Source organism: Larus michahellis, chromosome 4 (assembly GCF_964199755.1).
Source record: "Larus michahellis chromosome 4, bLarMic1.1, whole genome shotgun sequence".
Classification (NCBI taxonomy): domain Eukaryota; kingdom Metazoa; phylum Chordata; class Aves; order Charadriiformes; family Laridae; genus Larus; species Larus michahellis.
The window spans coordinates 85,076,946-85,090,440 of NC_133899.1; the positions used below are offsets into that span (position 1 = coordinate 85,076,946).

The following is a 13,495-nucleotide window of genomic DNA, read 5'->3' on the forward strand; positions in this document are numbered from 1 at the left end:
TTGATTTCTTTCCTGGTGCATCTGAAAATTAAAGGTATTGGGTTTTTTAGTCTAATAGATTAAACAAAAAGACATCTTCCGCTTGCAGATATTTTTTTTTAATTGGTAATTACTTGTTTATGTAGGTTTTTTGATTAAGAATGCTTTAACTCTGTTTTAGCTGGGGCATACATTACTCTGGCTTCAGAGTAACATTTCACAATTTCTTCGTTTGCACTTTTTTCTGAAGACTTCTGCTCTGAGCTGCTCCCTCACTGCCCTTCAGCAGGCGCAGCTGGGTTCCTCCCTTTCCTGAGCTTCCAGATAAATCTAGTTTTATGTTCACAGACGTGGAAATAGACTTTTCAGGTCTTCAGTCATGCCTATTTTTTTTTTACGTTTAGTCAGATGGTGGAGATGCTCATGTAGAGCTCTCTCTAGGCTGCTGCCTCCGAGAGGAGAAAGGTTGGTCAAGTGTGTTAACCTAATGTGCTTTGGTTAATTGTTCCTGAAGGCTATTAAAAGCTTGAGGTCATGAGGCTGTAATAACAATTTTCAAGAAGTTAGAGAGTGAGGAGCAACCTTGCATATTCACGCATTATTCACGCAGCAGCTCTCTCCAGCTTTGCCACTGTTCTGTCCCAGTCTCCCGCTGCAACTTGGCTCCTTACGAAAAATGCTGCCCATCATTTACTATTGATCGCTTTTCCTGTAGGCAGGGCTGCCTTTTGCGGGTTTTTTGTCTCTAACAGAGAACGGGGACGTGGCCCTTAATTTTGCTATAGAAAGTTAACATTTTCACTAGCTGCCCAGTAGGTGCCTGTTGTCATTTATATGTGTAGGATACTAACTGGTAATTGGGTTCACGGAATTACAGGTCCTGTTCATTAGCTTAAACAATAGTCTTAATTACTGAAAAGTTGATTTATTCTTAAATACCGTGAGCAAATTCAAAGTATGTCTAAATATAAATAAAAATACATGATAGTGTATATGATAGGCTGCTATTTTGTTAATCAGGAAACAGCCGTGAAACCTAAAGGATGGTTGCGATCAGGAAGCGGAATGCAAAATGGTGCTTTTTTCGGGTCTGTGTTGTGGCTGCCTGTATGGCAGCTGGGACCGCATCCTGTAAGGAGGCTGTTGTTTCGAGTGATGACATATCTAGTAGAAACAACATGATTTTTAAATTTTAATGTAATGTCATGGTTGTGGAAGCTCTAGAAATAATACATGTGATAGTAGTTGGAGACATTTCATTTAGAATAATTTTAAGGAACTTTTCAAATCTCATTTTATGGCAGACTGAAATTGAGACACAGCCATGTGAAAAAATACACCATGCTGAATGAAGATACTTAGAATGTCGTTTTATTACATTTTGAGAAAATTAGTTTTCCCATACTCGGTGTACTATAGCTCTTCCTTGCAGTCTTCACTAATAGCAAGATAAAAGCTGTATCTTCACAAGGAATATTAAAACTCCGAATGATGACTGCAGAAACACCGAATCATTCAATCCTTACCTGGTACAAATTGCAGTAAAATTCTATATTGCAGAAATTACACCTGCAATTGTATGCTAATGTTTTTAAATAAAGGATTTCACTGGTTTAGCCTTGGAATATCTTGCACGAATGGAATATGTGCTTTGTTCATCATACATAAGATATGTTTTACACCAAGTTATCTAGGCAGTTATAATCCAGCCTCCTTGGGTTAATGACCACATGTGAGTGCAATGTTAGTCCTGCATTTCACCTGCATTTCATGTACTTGAACAGAGCTTGGTTTGCTATTTGCAAAGGTAATTGCTGTTACTTGACCTGTAGGAAAACAAATTTGTCGTGTTAAGCGCTCATGCAATTAGTCAGTGGCTGGAAGCCTCAGCAAATAGCAAAAGGCTGAATGTGCTAAAGATAGAAGAATGAATTAGTGTGTTGCACTCTCCTCATCCTTTCAAAGATTACATTTTGTTGAGGCAGTCTGAAAAGTTTGAACTGCTATGGTCCAAGCAGTATTTATCCTGCAAATATAGTGGAAACATCTCTCCAGCCAACCCTAGCCTATATTTTGGAAACGGGTGGAGAAATGTGAATGTTTTTTATTATACCTACAGTTCTCTACTAGTAGAGACCCGAATTACATCCCACTGGGCTTGACAGTGGCTAGTTGAGGATTTACCTTAGCAGTCAAGATGAAAAAAAAAAAAAACAAACCAAAACATAAAAAGGCAAATGATCAACACAAATGGATTCAGTGATAATAGATTTTTTGTAGTCTGATTTTATTTTTAAAATTTAACTTTTTAATTATCTAATACCTAGTCATCTAACTGTTTGAATAAATATAGGTCTTTAACTGTGAGCTCCCTTCAGTTAATAAGCAAAAGCAATGCTTCCAAATACATACATGTATGCTCTGGTTGTCATTTTGTACTCTGAAACATATGTTGTGTGTATGTTTTTAAAAAAAAAAAATTAAAGATGTAGCATACATGGCAGTATTTATGACAAAACCAGATTTTAGGAAATAGTAATTCTAAAAATACCAGCCACTACGGACTAAATCCTTGGAAAGTTAACACTGCTGTGGTGGTTTCTCCTCTCCCAGCCTGTCCCTCACCAGCGGTGTATGGTGTTTCTCTTCAGGTCTCTCTTCCAAATAAAGTTCAAAAAAAATGTTGAAGAGCAGTGCAGGGGCGGTGAGTAGAGGAGAGGGCAAGAGAATCTCTAGATTAATAAAATCACTTGCTTTGTATAATCATAAATGACACCTGTGTCTTTTAATAAGTCTATTAAAAAGGGTGAAGGGCAGTGTAATTTATGGATTAAATTTTGCCCTTGAATGTTTGTGAAGCTCGTTATTGGGAAGACCCTGTTGTTATAAATTCGTCTTGTACAAAACCAATACAGTAGTGACTTAAATTTCCTATTGAAGCATCAAATTTAAAGTTACTCTTTCAGCAAAACAGGCAGGGGAAGGCAAGGTCAGGTGTGTTTTACTACAGGAGTGTCTAAGTAAGGTCAGGCTAGGTGGCTTTTGTATAGGCTTCAAGGACAGAGGGGAGATACTCATATATACCAATTTTACCTTAGAATAACAATATGCCTAAGCTCATTCTGTAGGTGGTGGATTCATGGTGGAGACACCCCTGTATGTTAGCCTCCATGAGGGTAACACCTACCTCTTGAATTAAAGCAATCTGAATAGGAATACAGGCAGTGTTAGAAATTGAAGGATAATCATCTGTAAAGATCTATAGTTGACTTTATGTTTGTCTTTAAGGACAAAAATACAGTATTAATGACAATTCTTTAATGCTTGTCCACGTCTAATCACCGCCTGTTCCTGTGTCTGTAATAGGAAAAACAAGAAATGTCACAGAAATGTGTGACAGTGGGTCGTGGAGGCAATGTGTGCCCTCTCTGGTGATGGGCTTTCCCCATCCCTGTGGCATTCCTGAGCCAGGGCTCCAGGATGTTTGCCTGGCAGTGGTGAGCCAAGAAATGCAAACAAATTCCTGCAGGAGAAAGCTGCTCTTCCCTCTGGCTCTGCTTGGTAAAATCTCTCCAGTGAGAGACACCCAGTAAGCATTGACCAATATTGCTTTTTCTTTTCCCGTTTTTTTAACAAATCCTGCCCATCCCCAACCTCCTAACTTCATGGGTAACAACATTTCTGAATTCTCGGATATCAATATCAAACCACTTGTGTGGATTTAACAAATATATAACGCTGACTTGAAGTCCTGATGTGGTCAGCTTTTCAAATATCTGATAATTCATGTAGAAAGTATTTTCTTCTTTGAGTCATAACACATGCAAATAAAGAAAATAGCTTTTTTTCCTAGAAAAATATTTTACTTTTAAAGGTGTTTGGTTATTGGAAGCGCATGTAGTCTAACTGATAAGTACTCCTTGTGCTCCGTCTTTTGGTGTTGCTTGGCGACAGTGCTGCCAGGTGCTAATAAAGTTGCTCTAGTAAACAATTAAGTGGGATTACTGTGCACTTACCTGGTGCTGTGAACAATGGCTGAGGTTGGTCTGGGTCACTTACGCTGAGTAATAGCGGTCACTGGGCGTTTGGGTGACAAGGGGCAGGGAGACATGCTAAGCAGGCGGAGAGCATTCGCAGCCCCATGAGCTACGTCTAGGAATTCTCTGTGGCATAGTATTTCAAGGCAGACACACAAAACACATTTTACGTGGCTAAACCAGGAGGGCACACTGATTTTTGTCCTGCCTGCTTACAGCTTTTCATTCTGAGCTTTTAAAAATTATTTTTTGTCTTGTTCTTGAATAAGTACAAGGTGATGCCTTTTGTCAGTGGCAAAGCCATGGATTAATTTTGTTTAATTTTCACCAAAAAAGGGATTTATACTATTTCCTGGGGATTTACTATTTTTTTTTTTTTTTAAAAAAAAAGCTTCTGCTCATCTTATTGAAGATTTTACTTGACTAAGTACAATGGAAAAAGCAGTGCAGGCAGCTGTTGTCTGTGCTAGACACGCAAACCAGGATTAATTTGTTCTTTTCCACCCAGTGAAGAAGAATAAAAGGAGTTTGCAGGGGGCGGGAGGTGTAGACTGCAAGCTCATATTCTTTAGTGAGAGTTGCATCTTTTTTGTCATATCCTAAGAGGTACTGAGGAATCTGAAAAGTTACTGGCAAAAAAGGAGGAAGTAAAAATGGGAGATGTCTTTTTTGGACTTTACAATGGACGAGAAATTTAAAATACAAAAACTTACTTTCCCTCAACTAGAAATAGGACAGGATCAGACTCCTTAATTTGTGTCCACAAAAGTTCTAAACAGCCTTACAATTATTATAAGTGCTTTTTAAAGGTTGAAAAATTGTGCTTTGCCCAAAAAAAGCTATGAGAAAGTAGGGGTGGGGATACATACCCGTACCTGAGGGTGTGCTGGGTCAGCGTGTCTTTCCACAGGGGTTGGAGGTGTTCCCCGTAGCATGGACCCGCCACCTCCTGATTTTAGTTAAGTGTTACTTCAGAGCATTGTTATTTCTGTAATCAGTCGTTTCTCTGGTCATCTAATTTTTAACTGAATAGTTTGCAGAAACACTGTGTGAAAATCGCGTGTGCAGGACGTAATTAGGCTTAACTTTCTGCAAACTGGAGTTTTGTGAAATCCTTTCAACCAGGGCAGGATACTACTCCGGTTCGAAAGTGGTACAGACACAAGGATCCAGTCTGCCATGTGTACCATTAAAATTTTTCTGCAAAACTTGTTTGAATTCTGTTATTCTTAATTGATCTTGTTGAGGAGTGAAAGAAATGGGGGTGCTCTGTTAGGGCTCTGGAAGGCCAGGCTGTTGCTGGAGTATGAAAACTCGGGAAACAAGAACAGCAGTGCATGGTGCAGTACAGGACGTACTTATTTTAAGGCCTCCTGCAGATGGGTTGGTGTCTCCTAATGCTCCCGTTAAAAATTCTCTTGTGCTTTAGAATGGGAATGGTATAATTAATACCTGGTGCAAAAGGGTGCTGTTTGCTGCCCACCGCCGAGCTCCTTGGGGAAAAGGAAAGGCTTTCAGAGCTGCTCCTGTGGTTCTTGTGTTTCACACTAAAATGAAAGCTGTGAATCCCTGAAGTAGGCAAAGAGCAATGAGATTTAAAAGGGGGTTTTGATGCTTTAAAAAAATGCAATACAGCGTAACAAATCCTTATTTTGTTAAAGGCTCTTTATTTCAATGCAGGTAAGCATCTTCTAGAGGCATTGTAGATTTTCCTTGTTTCTTCAGGATATGTCTCTACAGATTGCCTGCTATGTTAACGTAACCGGAGCTAATAAATACATGAAGGGTGCCAGTCTGCCCTCTGCATCTGTCTCGTGCTTTTCTTTGTCCTGTCCGAAAGGCAACCTGTTACTTCGAGACTAGGTTTCACCCTCTGCCCTTGCGGTGTGCGTGCTGTCTGAATGAAACGAGTGCCGAGGTGTGAGCGTGGTTTGGTCCCTCCTGGAAGGGAGCACCAGGGCTGGGGGGCACCTGTCCAAAACCAGGTTCTCTATGGTTTATTATTCCCTTATTCAGCATCAGCATATTATAGCAAAGTGTACTTTGAGAAATAAATATTCAAATATAATACATTTATTAGCCTGTTAGTTTTGTAAATGTGATATTTTACCCTTAATTTACTAAATCCTGATCTACAGGCTTTGGTACCTAAGTCAATATATGCACTTAAGGCAACAGAGTACCTTGAAATAAGAGGCTAAGTCTGGGTCTCCAAATCAGACTTAAGGAAATAACTTTACCTACCGATACCTAAGTTTTGGCCCTAGTGGAAGTGAAAAATTTAAAAAAAAAAAATATTAAAAATGCTAATTTTGAGAAAACTAAGCAAAGTACATGATTTTTGTGTGTTTAATTATATTTTTGCAACATTATGTGGTGGTACAATGTAATTAGTTTAGGCAGCCGAAGTACAAACTGAAATGTTATAGTACTGTATGAAGAATATATTCCTACTATTCTAAAATAGTTTCTTAAGTGATTTGTTTTTTTCTGCTTCCCTATAGATTAAAGCAAAAAATTATGACAAAGTGGAAAAGGTGAGTCCTATCAATATATGTAATATATCTCTATAGCAAGAACAAGTATCTTGTGATTGGGCTAAAGCAGGTTGAAAAGAACTATAGTTGTCATTGAATGCGCTATTCAAAAACACAGATAAGAAGTATCGCTAAAGTCGATTTGTTGTTGCAACCAAGCTGTAACCACTGAAGTGCGCGGAGGAATTTCTCTGCTTAATTCTCTCCGGCTCGCTTGCACAGCATGGAGATGCTTTAGTCAAAAAGACGAGTAGTTTAACTTACTCTTTCTTACAAATCTCAATCATAATTACAAAGGTTATTTTAATTCATACTGTATAGCTTTACAAGTAGAAACCTACTTCCTGTATCTGGAATCCTGATCACGTCTTCTTGATGTATTAAACAGTTATTTCAGCGATGCCTTATGAAGGTTTTACACATTGATTTATGGAAATGTTACCTTTCCTATGTACGAGAAACCAAGGGGAAGCTACCTAGTTACAAGTAAGTTAACAGAGTCGCTCTGAATTTATCCTAGTTTACGGTGAATTTCTTCTTGATTTTTGACTAAGAGGTGGGGAGGAACCTGGGTGGCAAACCTGGCTGGGGTAGAGTGTTGGGGGGATAACATATAATCTGCACTTAGAAACATTTTCTTTAAAGTTTCTTTAATTGACCTTGTTGGGTAAAATTGCTTCCTTAGTCCGGATCCGTATAGCAGGGTGGGACGAGAGCAGGGAGCAGCTGGAGTATCCGTGCTGGTTCCCTGCAGGTGAGGTTGGTGCTTGAGCCAAACTGAAACACTCACCTGCAGCCAGGACCTTTTGCTGTCCCCCCCTTAGGGCCCTGTTTAGAGTCAAGATTCAGCATTGATTCCAGCTGAGGTACTGTATTTGACTAGCACTAGTAAATAGTTCAGTAATTAGAGAAAGTTTCTGAAGGCATAAAAAAGCATAAAAGTCAGGGTATCATAATTTTGGGATGCAGTAATCTTCATCCCTTTTCATTTACTACGTTTTGCTTGTTTATAATCCTGCAGACTGAGTCTAATGTTTTTTTCTTCCTGATTGAGGTTTCAAAAAATATCAGTACCTTTTGCCATCTATAAACTGTTTCTTTCCCAGCCCACCATAATTTATTTGTATTATAACTGGCAAGATAACTAACGCATTAACAGAAACAAGAAGATTTTTAATTTATTTTTTTACAAGACTGTTTTGAAACAATTTTAAAACATATCAGCACCCACCCCCCCCTTTTTATCTAATTTAACATTCCTCTTTTTTTCCTGCTAATATAGTCAAGGAATTAGTAAGTTACTGAAAGATGCTTGAGTAAAGGAAACTGGGAGAAAAGTGGGAGAGAGGAAAAGCTGTTTTCTTTGAAACTTTGACCAAGGAAGTACTGTGTTAACGTTTTAAATTTGGGGGGAAATACTTTGAATCTAAGGGATAAGAAATCATGTGAAAGATTTTGGTGAGTTTCCGTGCAGGGGAGCTACTCCTAATTGCTCCAGCCTTTTGGTGTTCCTGGAGAACTACAGCAAGGTTTGGGTGAGGGGAATAAAAAAGAAACCACAGGCACATCTGTCAGCTAAGAAGATGTAGAGAGCAGTTGTTCTCTGTCTTCTCAATTTCCAGTGCGCATAGTACGTCTGGATTTCTACTTACTTAAGGAAGGGGGTGTCTCAGGAGCCGTTAGTGCGCTAGATCACCACCGATAGATTTAAATAATTTTCTTAAAACATGAAACAAACAACCAAACCCCTAAATGCAGAATTTAAACCTATCTGAATGCCAGTTTCTACTCTCAACTGTTGAATGATACTTTTCATACCTCAATACTTGTTTAGAATTTGCTGCACAAAAGAATGCTCTTAAATAAAGAATTTTTTTAATACTAAAGACTTGCTCTATGGTCTTTGTGGTTTGTTTTTTTCCTCAGAGAAAAAATGGCTCAGGCATATGATTTTGCTCTGGATAAGATTGGCATGGAAATCATGTCATACCAGGTATGTTTTTTTTATCAAAAAAAACCATTTTATTTCTTACTTTATAAGAATTAAAACTAAACATTGGTTTCATTAAATGTAATATTTTTTCTCACATAGATCTGGGTGGATTACATCAATTTTTTGAAGGGCGTGTAAGTACCTTAAAAGAATTTTTTTTAAACTCAGTTAATGTAACGTTGATGTTCATACGAGTTATAATCTGTAATAGCTGACGTTAATCTCTCTCCCCACTATTTAGAGAAGCAGTAGGATCTTATGCAGAAAACCAGAGGATAACAGCTGTCCGTAGGGTTTACCAGCGTGGTTGCGTGAATCCAATGATAAACATAGAACAGCTCTGGAGAGATTATAACAAATACGAAGAGGTAATCAAGAACATGACATTTGTTTGTGACATTTAAAAAAAAAAAAAAGTATATATAATTAAGTATGGTGCCCAAACTGTATCCACTAAATAATTAACGTGTGAAAGAGATGACCAGCATTATAAACACATTTTGCGTATGCAGTATGTACCAAGACCCATGGCAAAACTGTACAGGTACCTGAGTGTTAATTATTTTAAAGACATTCTATAGGATACATTGAACTCTCCCATTTCCTAGTTGGCCCAGTAGAGTTGCTGGTGAATTAGAAATCAGTGGTATCAATGAAAGAGAATATATTTAACAGAAGCTAGAGCAGATCGGCTGGTAATGAGGGCTTGCTTCCCCAAGGAGGCACTCCCCTCCTTTCAGTTATAGTTGAACAGGGTAAAATGGCATTCAGCTGCGATGGTTTGGACTTCCTTCACAGTATTAAGTTATATGGTCTCAAGTACATGTAAAATGTTCCTCACCATCCTTCACCTGAAGCCATTACAGCATCAATTCAGGTGAGTCTGCTACCACACTGTCTTCAGCAAGCCTAATCTCAGCTCGTTGACCTTGCACGCTAATTTGTAGCTGCAACTTTATAGTGTATTTGTAAACACATTTGGTAACAGCATATTAACCTCTCCCCATGAGCAGAGGTGGGAATGCAGAACTGAGGGCAGATGCCCTCGTGCTCGGCACCGTCAAGCAGGGATGCTCATACAGCCCTCCCCCTTGTCCCGCAGATTGTTCCTGGGGTTGCAGATGCCGGCATGCTGCGGGTCAGCCGCACGCTGAGCGGGAAAGAAGGGACAATTTCTCTTTCCTTGTTGCTAATTGTGCAAGTTGTAGGGTTGGTGACCCGACACTAATAAGGCCACTGTGCTTAGCCAGTGGGAGTACCCGCTGGCATCCACGGCCACAGCATGTGCTGTAGCAGCTCATCACCACGTTGATATTCAGGGGTACCACAGAGAGCCTGCTGGCCGCCAGGGCAGATACCCAGCGACATGCCTTCTCCTGCCTAGAAAAATCCCTGCTACAACTTCCCTGTAAACCTCCTCTTCCCCTCCCACATAGCAAATGGAGGCCTTCACTGCGGGTTCTTACTACTTTCATTAATACGTAGGGAGACTGTCCAAACAGTAGCTGAGAAATGTCCTACGTTCGATCTGTATCTCCTACTAGTTGAGGCAGCTTTGGCTGACACCTGTAACACAAACCAGTTCCTCGGGCTGTTCGGAGCTGCTGGAAGCCAAGGGCCAGTGCTCTGCTTGGACATGGGTTTCTGCATGCCCTGTTGTGGCTGGGCTGGCCTCAAGGGAAAGGGCTGCTACCTGCAGGTGTCCTGGCACAGGGACGGACGTGCTGCTCACCAGAAGGGTTCTTTGAGGGGGAAGCGATTCCCCACATCAGTAGCCCAACAATTCGGAGATCACGTGCAGGTCTCGGTGCAAAAGGTTACCGGCTATTTGCTGCAACTAAAATACACTCAGACTTCCCTTTAGCTCAGTCAGTAGCCGCTGGGTAGCAATATCGGCCTGTCAGTCAGCAGTATCTTTAATTCAACACAGAGTCAAAAGTGGTAACCCCCCTAGTGAATGGAGAAGTGACAATTTTTGTTCACAAAGCTGCACCTCACGAGGCTGGGAGTGCATCCTGGGAGAACACTGCTGCGTCCTCAGCCTGCTCCTGGTTTATATGGAACGTTGCTGGTTTTGTGTGCCAAGTGGCCCAGATAGCTACCCCAGACAGCACTCGGTGCGAGTCCGGGCAGTACATTTTCTGTGATGAGTCGGTAGCCTGCCCGGGTGCCTGTATGGAATAGGACTGAAAGCTTTGCTCGCCTTCCTCGAACTCCTGGCAGGCCACGCCACCAAAATCCCCCCTGGCACAGGCGTGAACAAAAGGGCGGCTGCTTATTCTGCCATAAGAGCGATTCTTGGAGGTTTTGTTCGTGCCTGGGACCCCGTGACCGGGCCTGTGTTGCTGATGTTGAGGTGTGGGTTGTACCTGGGGGCCTGGCTGCCCCAGATCCCCTGCTGCTCTTGCTCAGCAGCACGGTGTGCGCTCCTGGAGGGGGTCACTCTCTGCCGTGACGGGTCTCAAGTGTCTCTCAGCTGATGTGTATGGCTGGGTGTGTGTTGAATATAACCTCCTTTGGAAGCTGTCAGCTGCTTCAGGAACAGAGGAGAAGGCAGAGCTTTGAGGTCAATCTCTGTTATTAGTTGTCCAAGGAAACTGCATTGCTCGTGTGCTGTCTCAGTCTCCGCCTGGTGAGCGGCAGGCAGCAGTGAGGCAGGGAGCTGTCGCTCTGAGCGGGCACTGGCCAGGATTTAAAAGAAAAAATGTAAATCTCTAAATCACAAATAGATCCTTTCCACTTTCTCCTCCAGCAGGTTGATGCGAAGTTCATTGTATTTTTAAAAGCTGTAAGAGATTAAAAATATATTGAGGTGCTTCAGGTCAGTTGATTTTTGGTAGTGAGTTTATACCCTGGTAAATAAATTCTTGCCCATATACTTATTAGGAGAAACACAGTACCTTTCGAGATCAGTCTTTTAAAATAACTGTCCTTTTTGCTCACTTTTGCATCCCCTTTCAGGCTGTTTTCTGTATGAAATGAGATTCAGTATTTCCAAAGTGAAATTGCACATTCCCGATTCCTTTTTTCACCCTTCTCCAGGGCATCAATATTCACTTAGCTAAGAAGATGATTGAAGACAGGAGTAGAGATTATATGAATGCACGACGTGTAGCAAAGGTACAACCTTCTGTTGACTTTTCTTTGTTCTATTTATTTCTCCAAACTAGCATTAAACTTGGTTGTTATTTTCAATTACGTGTTAGACTAATAAGGTTGATGTGCTAAAGTGTTTGTATGGGTATTTTAAAGCCTAACCTCAAATAAGTGTTTAATGTGTTTAAATCTGCTGTTCAAAACGTTGCTTCTGTTTCAGGAGTATGAGACAGTGATGAAAGGGCTGGACCGCAATGCTCCCTCCGTCCCCCCACAAAATACCCCCCAGGAGGCTCAGCAGGTAGACATGTGGAAGAAATACATCCAGTGGGAAAAGAGCAATCCCCTGCGCACGGAAGATCAAACTCTCATAACAAAAAGAGGTAATTAGATACTGTGCTAGTACATGTACAATTGTATTTCTTAGCTCCATTAATGGCCTCCAGCGTAGTTATGATGTGGTTTACTGTTCAATGATCATGCTGGAGCAGAAGTTAATCAAGTTTCTTGAATTGTGGGGGCATTTCATTTAAACTGCTTTTTCGTTTTTGCTCAAGCCAAGCTGAAAGTGAGACGTGGGATTTGGGGGCCAGTGCTATAGTCCTGTGCCACTGAATTTTCACTGGAGGTCAGGAAACGGTGGATCACAGCCTAATTTCATGGCTGGTGTTCTTGAATGAGTTCTGCTGCCTCCTCTGTGGAGGAGGCAGGTTTTAGCTGCTGGTTATGATTCATGAAGTCCCTGGCAATATAAAAGAACTGCAGTTGTAATCATTGTATTCAAAGCCAATTAGTGTTAATATTGCCCAATTTATTTGCTGGGTTTTGTATTTCCTACCTCCGTTGTGCAAGGTGGTACCATTTCTGGGATAATATATGAGGCGTATTTCTTGCGTTTTTCCCCCCAGTTATGTTTGCCTATGAGCAATGCCTTTTGGTTCTGGGACATCACCCAGATATCTGGTATGAAGCTGCACAGTACCTCGAGCAATCTAGTAAACTGCTAGCTGAAAAGGGGGTAAGCAGATTGCCGTTGCTTTTCTTTCTTGTTTGATTGCTTTGACATGGTGTACTGTTAATTTTTCCTCAAATACTTAAGAACCAGGGTGGGGAAGGGTGAAAAATATTTAGCACCGCAAGTTCTGTCATGTTCAGATTTTTAAAATTGGAGCTATTTTAAGAAATAAAAATAATTGCATTTGAGATAAGAATTATGAAAAACTTATTTCAACGTTGGCCAGTTTTAGGTCTGGGGTGGTTTATTTGGCCTGATCTTGCGATTCCTTAAGTACTGGGGAGATGATTATCTCTATTGGAGCACTGCATGGAAGTTTGCGGGGACTTTTCACAGACAGAAGATATTCCATAGATCGGCCTTCATTGTCACCAATGCTGAACAATTATATTGTCGTACTTATTTTGTAACAGGACATGAACAATGCTAAACTTTTCAGTGATGAGGCTGCTAATATTTATGAAAGAGCGATCAGCACTTTATTAAAGAAGAATATGCTTCTTTATTTTGCATATGCAGATTATGAAGAGGTGAGCAAAAATAATGATGTACTGACGTTAAAACCTGAGGACATGTCCCATGAATAATGTTATTTATTTGAAACATACCGAATACACAGAGTTCTGTAGAATTAATGCACTGATTCTTCTAGCCTTAACTTCATTCAGTGTTTCGGAGACTGAGTTGACAAAATGGAGGGGAAAAGCCCATAACATGAGTTACAAATTTTCTTAAAATCTACTATCTTTCCACTTACATATTGACTATGTTTTTCAAATTACCGTGAAGCTGAAAGGCTGATAGGTTTACATTTACCGGAGCATCGGCTTCTTTACAT

General features: G+C 40.5%; 1 protein-coding gene across 1 annotated transcript in view; it reads left to right on the plus strand.

The window, feature by feature from the left end:
- Positions 1-13,495, plus strand: part of CSTF3 (cleavage stimulation factor subunit 3) — a 50,450-nt gene that overhangs the window by 27,357 nt on the left and 9,598 nt on the right. Inside the window, exons 4-12 of the mRNA XM_074586189.1 lie at positions 6,521-6,553; positions 6,942-7,039; positions 8,480-8,546; positions 8,646-8,680; positions 8,788-8,914; positions 11,589-11,666; positions 11,863-12,025; positions 12,551-12,660; positions 13,071-13,187. Of these exons, the coding sequence (XP_074442290.1) occupies positions 6,521-6,553; positions 6,942-7,039; positions 8,480-8,546; positions 8,646-8,680; positions 8,788-8,914; positions 11,589-11,666; positions 11,863-12,025; positions 12,551-12,660; positions 13,071-13,187 (828 nt within the window). The remainder of the gene's footprint in view (positions 1-6,520; positions 6,554-6,941; positions 7,040-8,479; positions 8,547-8,645; positions 8,681-8,787; positions 8,915-11,588; positions 11,667-11,862; positions 12,026-12,550; positions 12,661-13,070; positions 13,188-13,495) is intronic.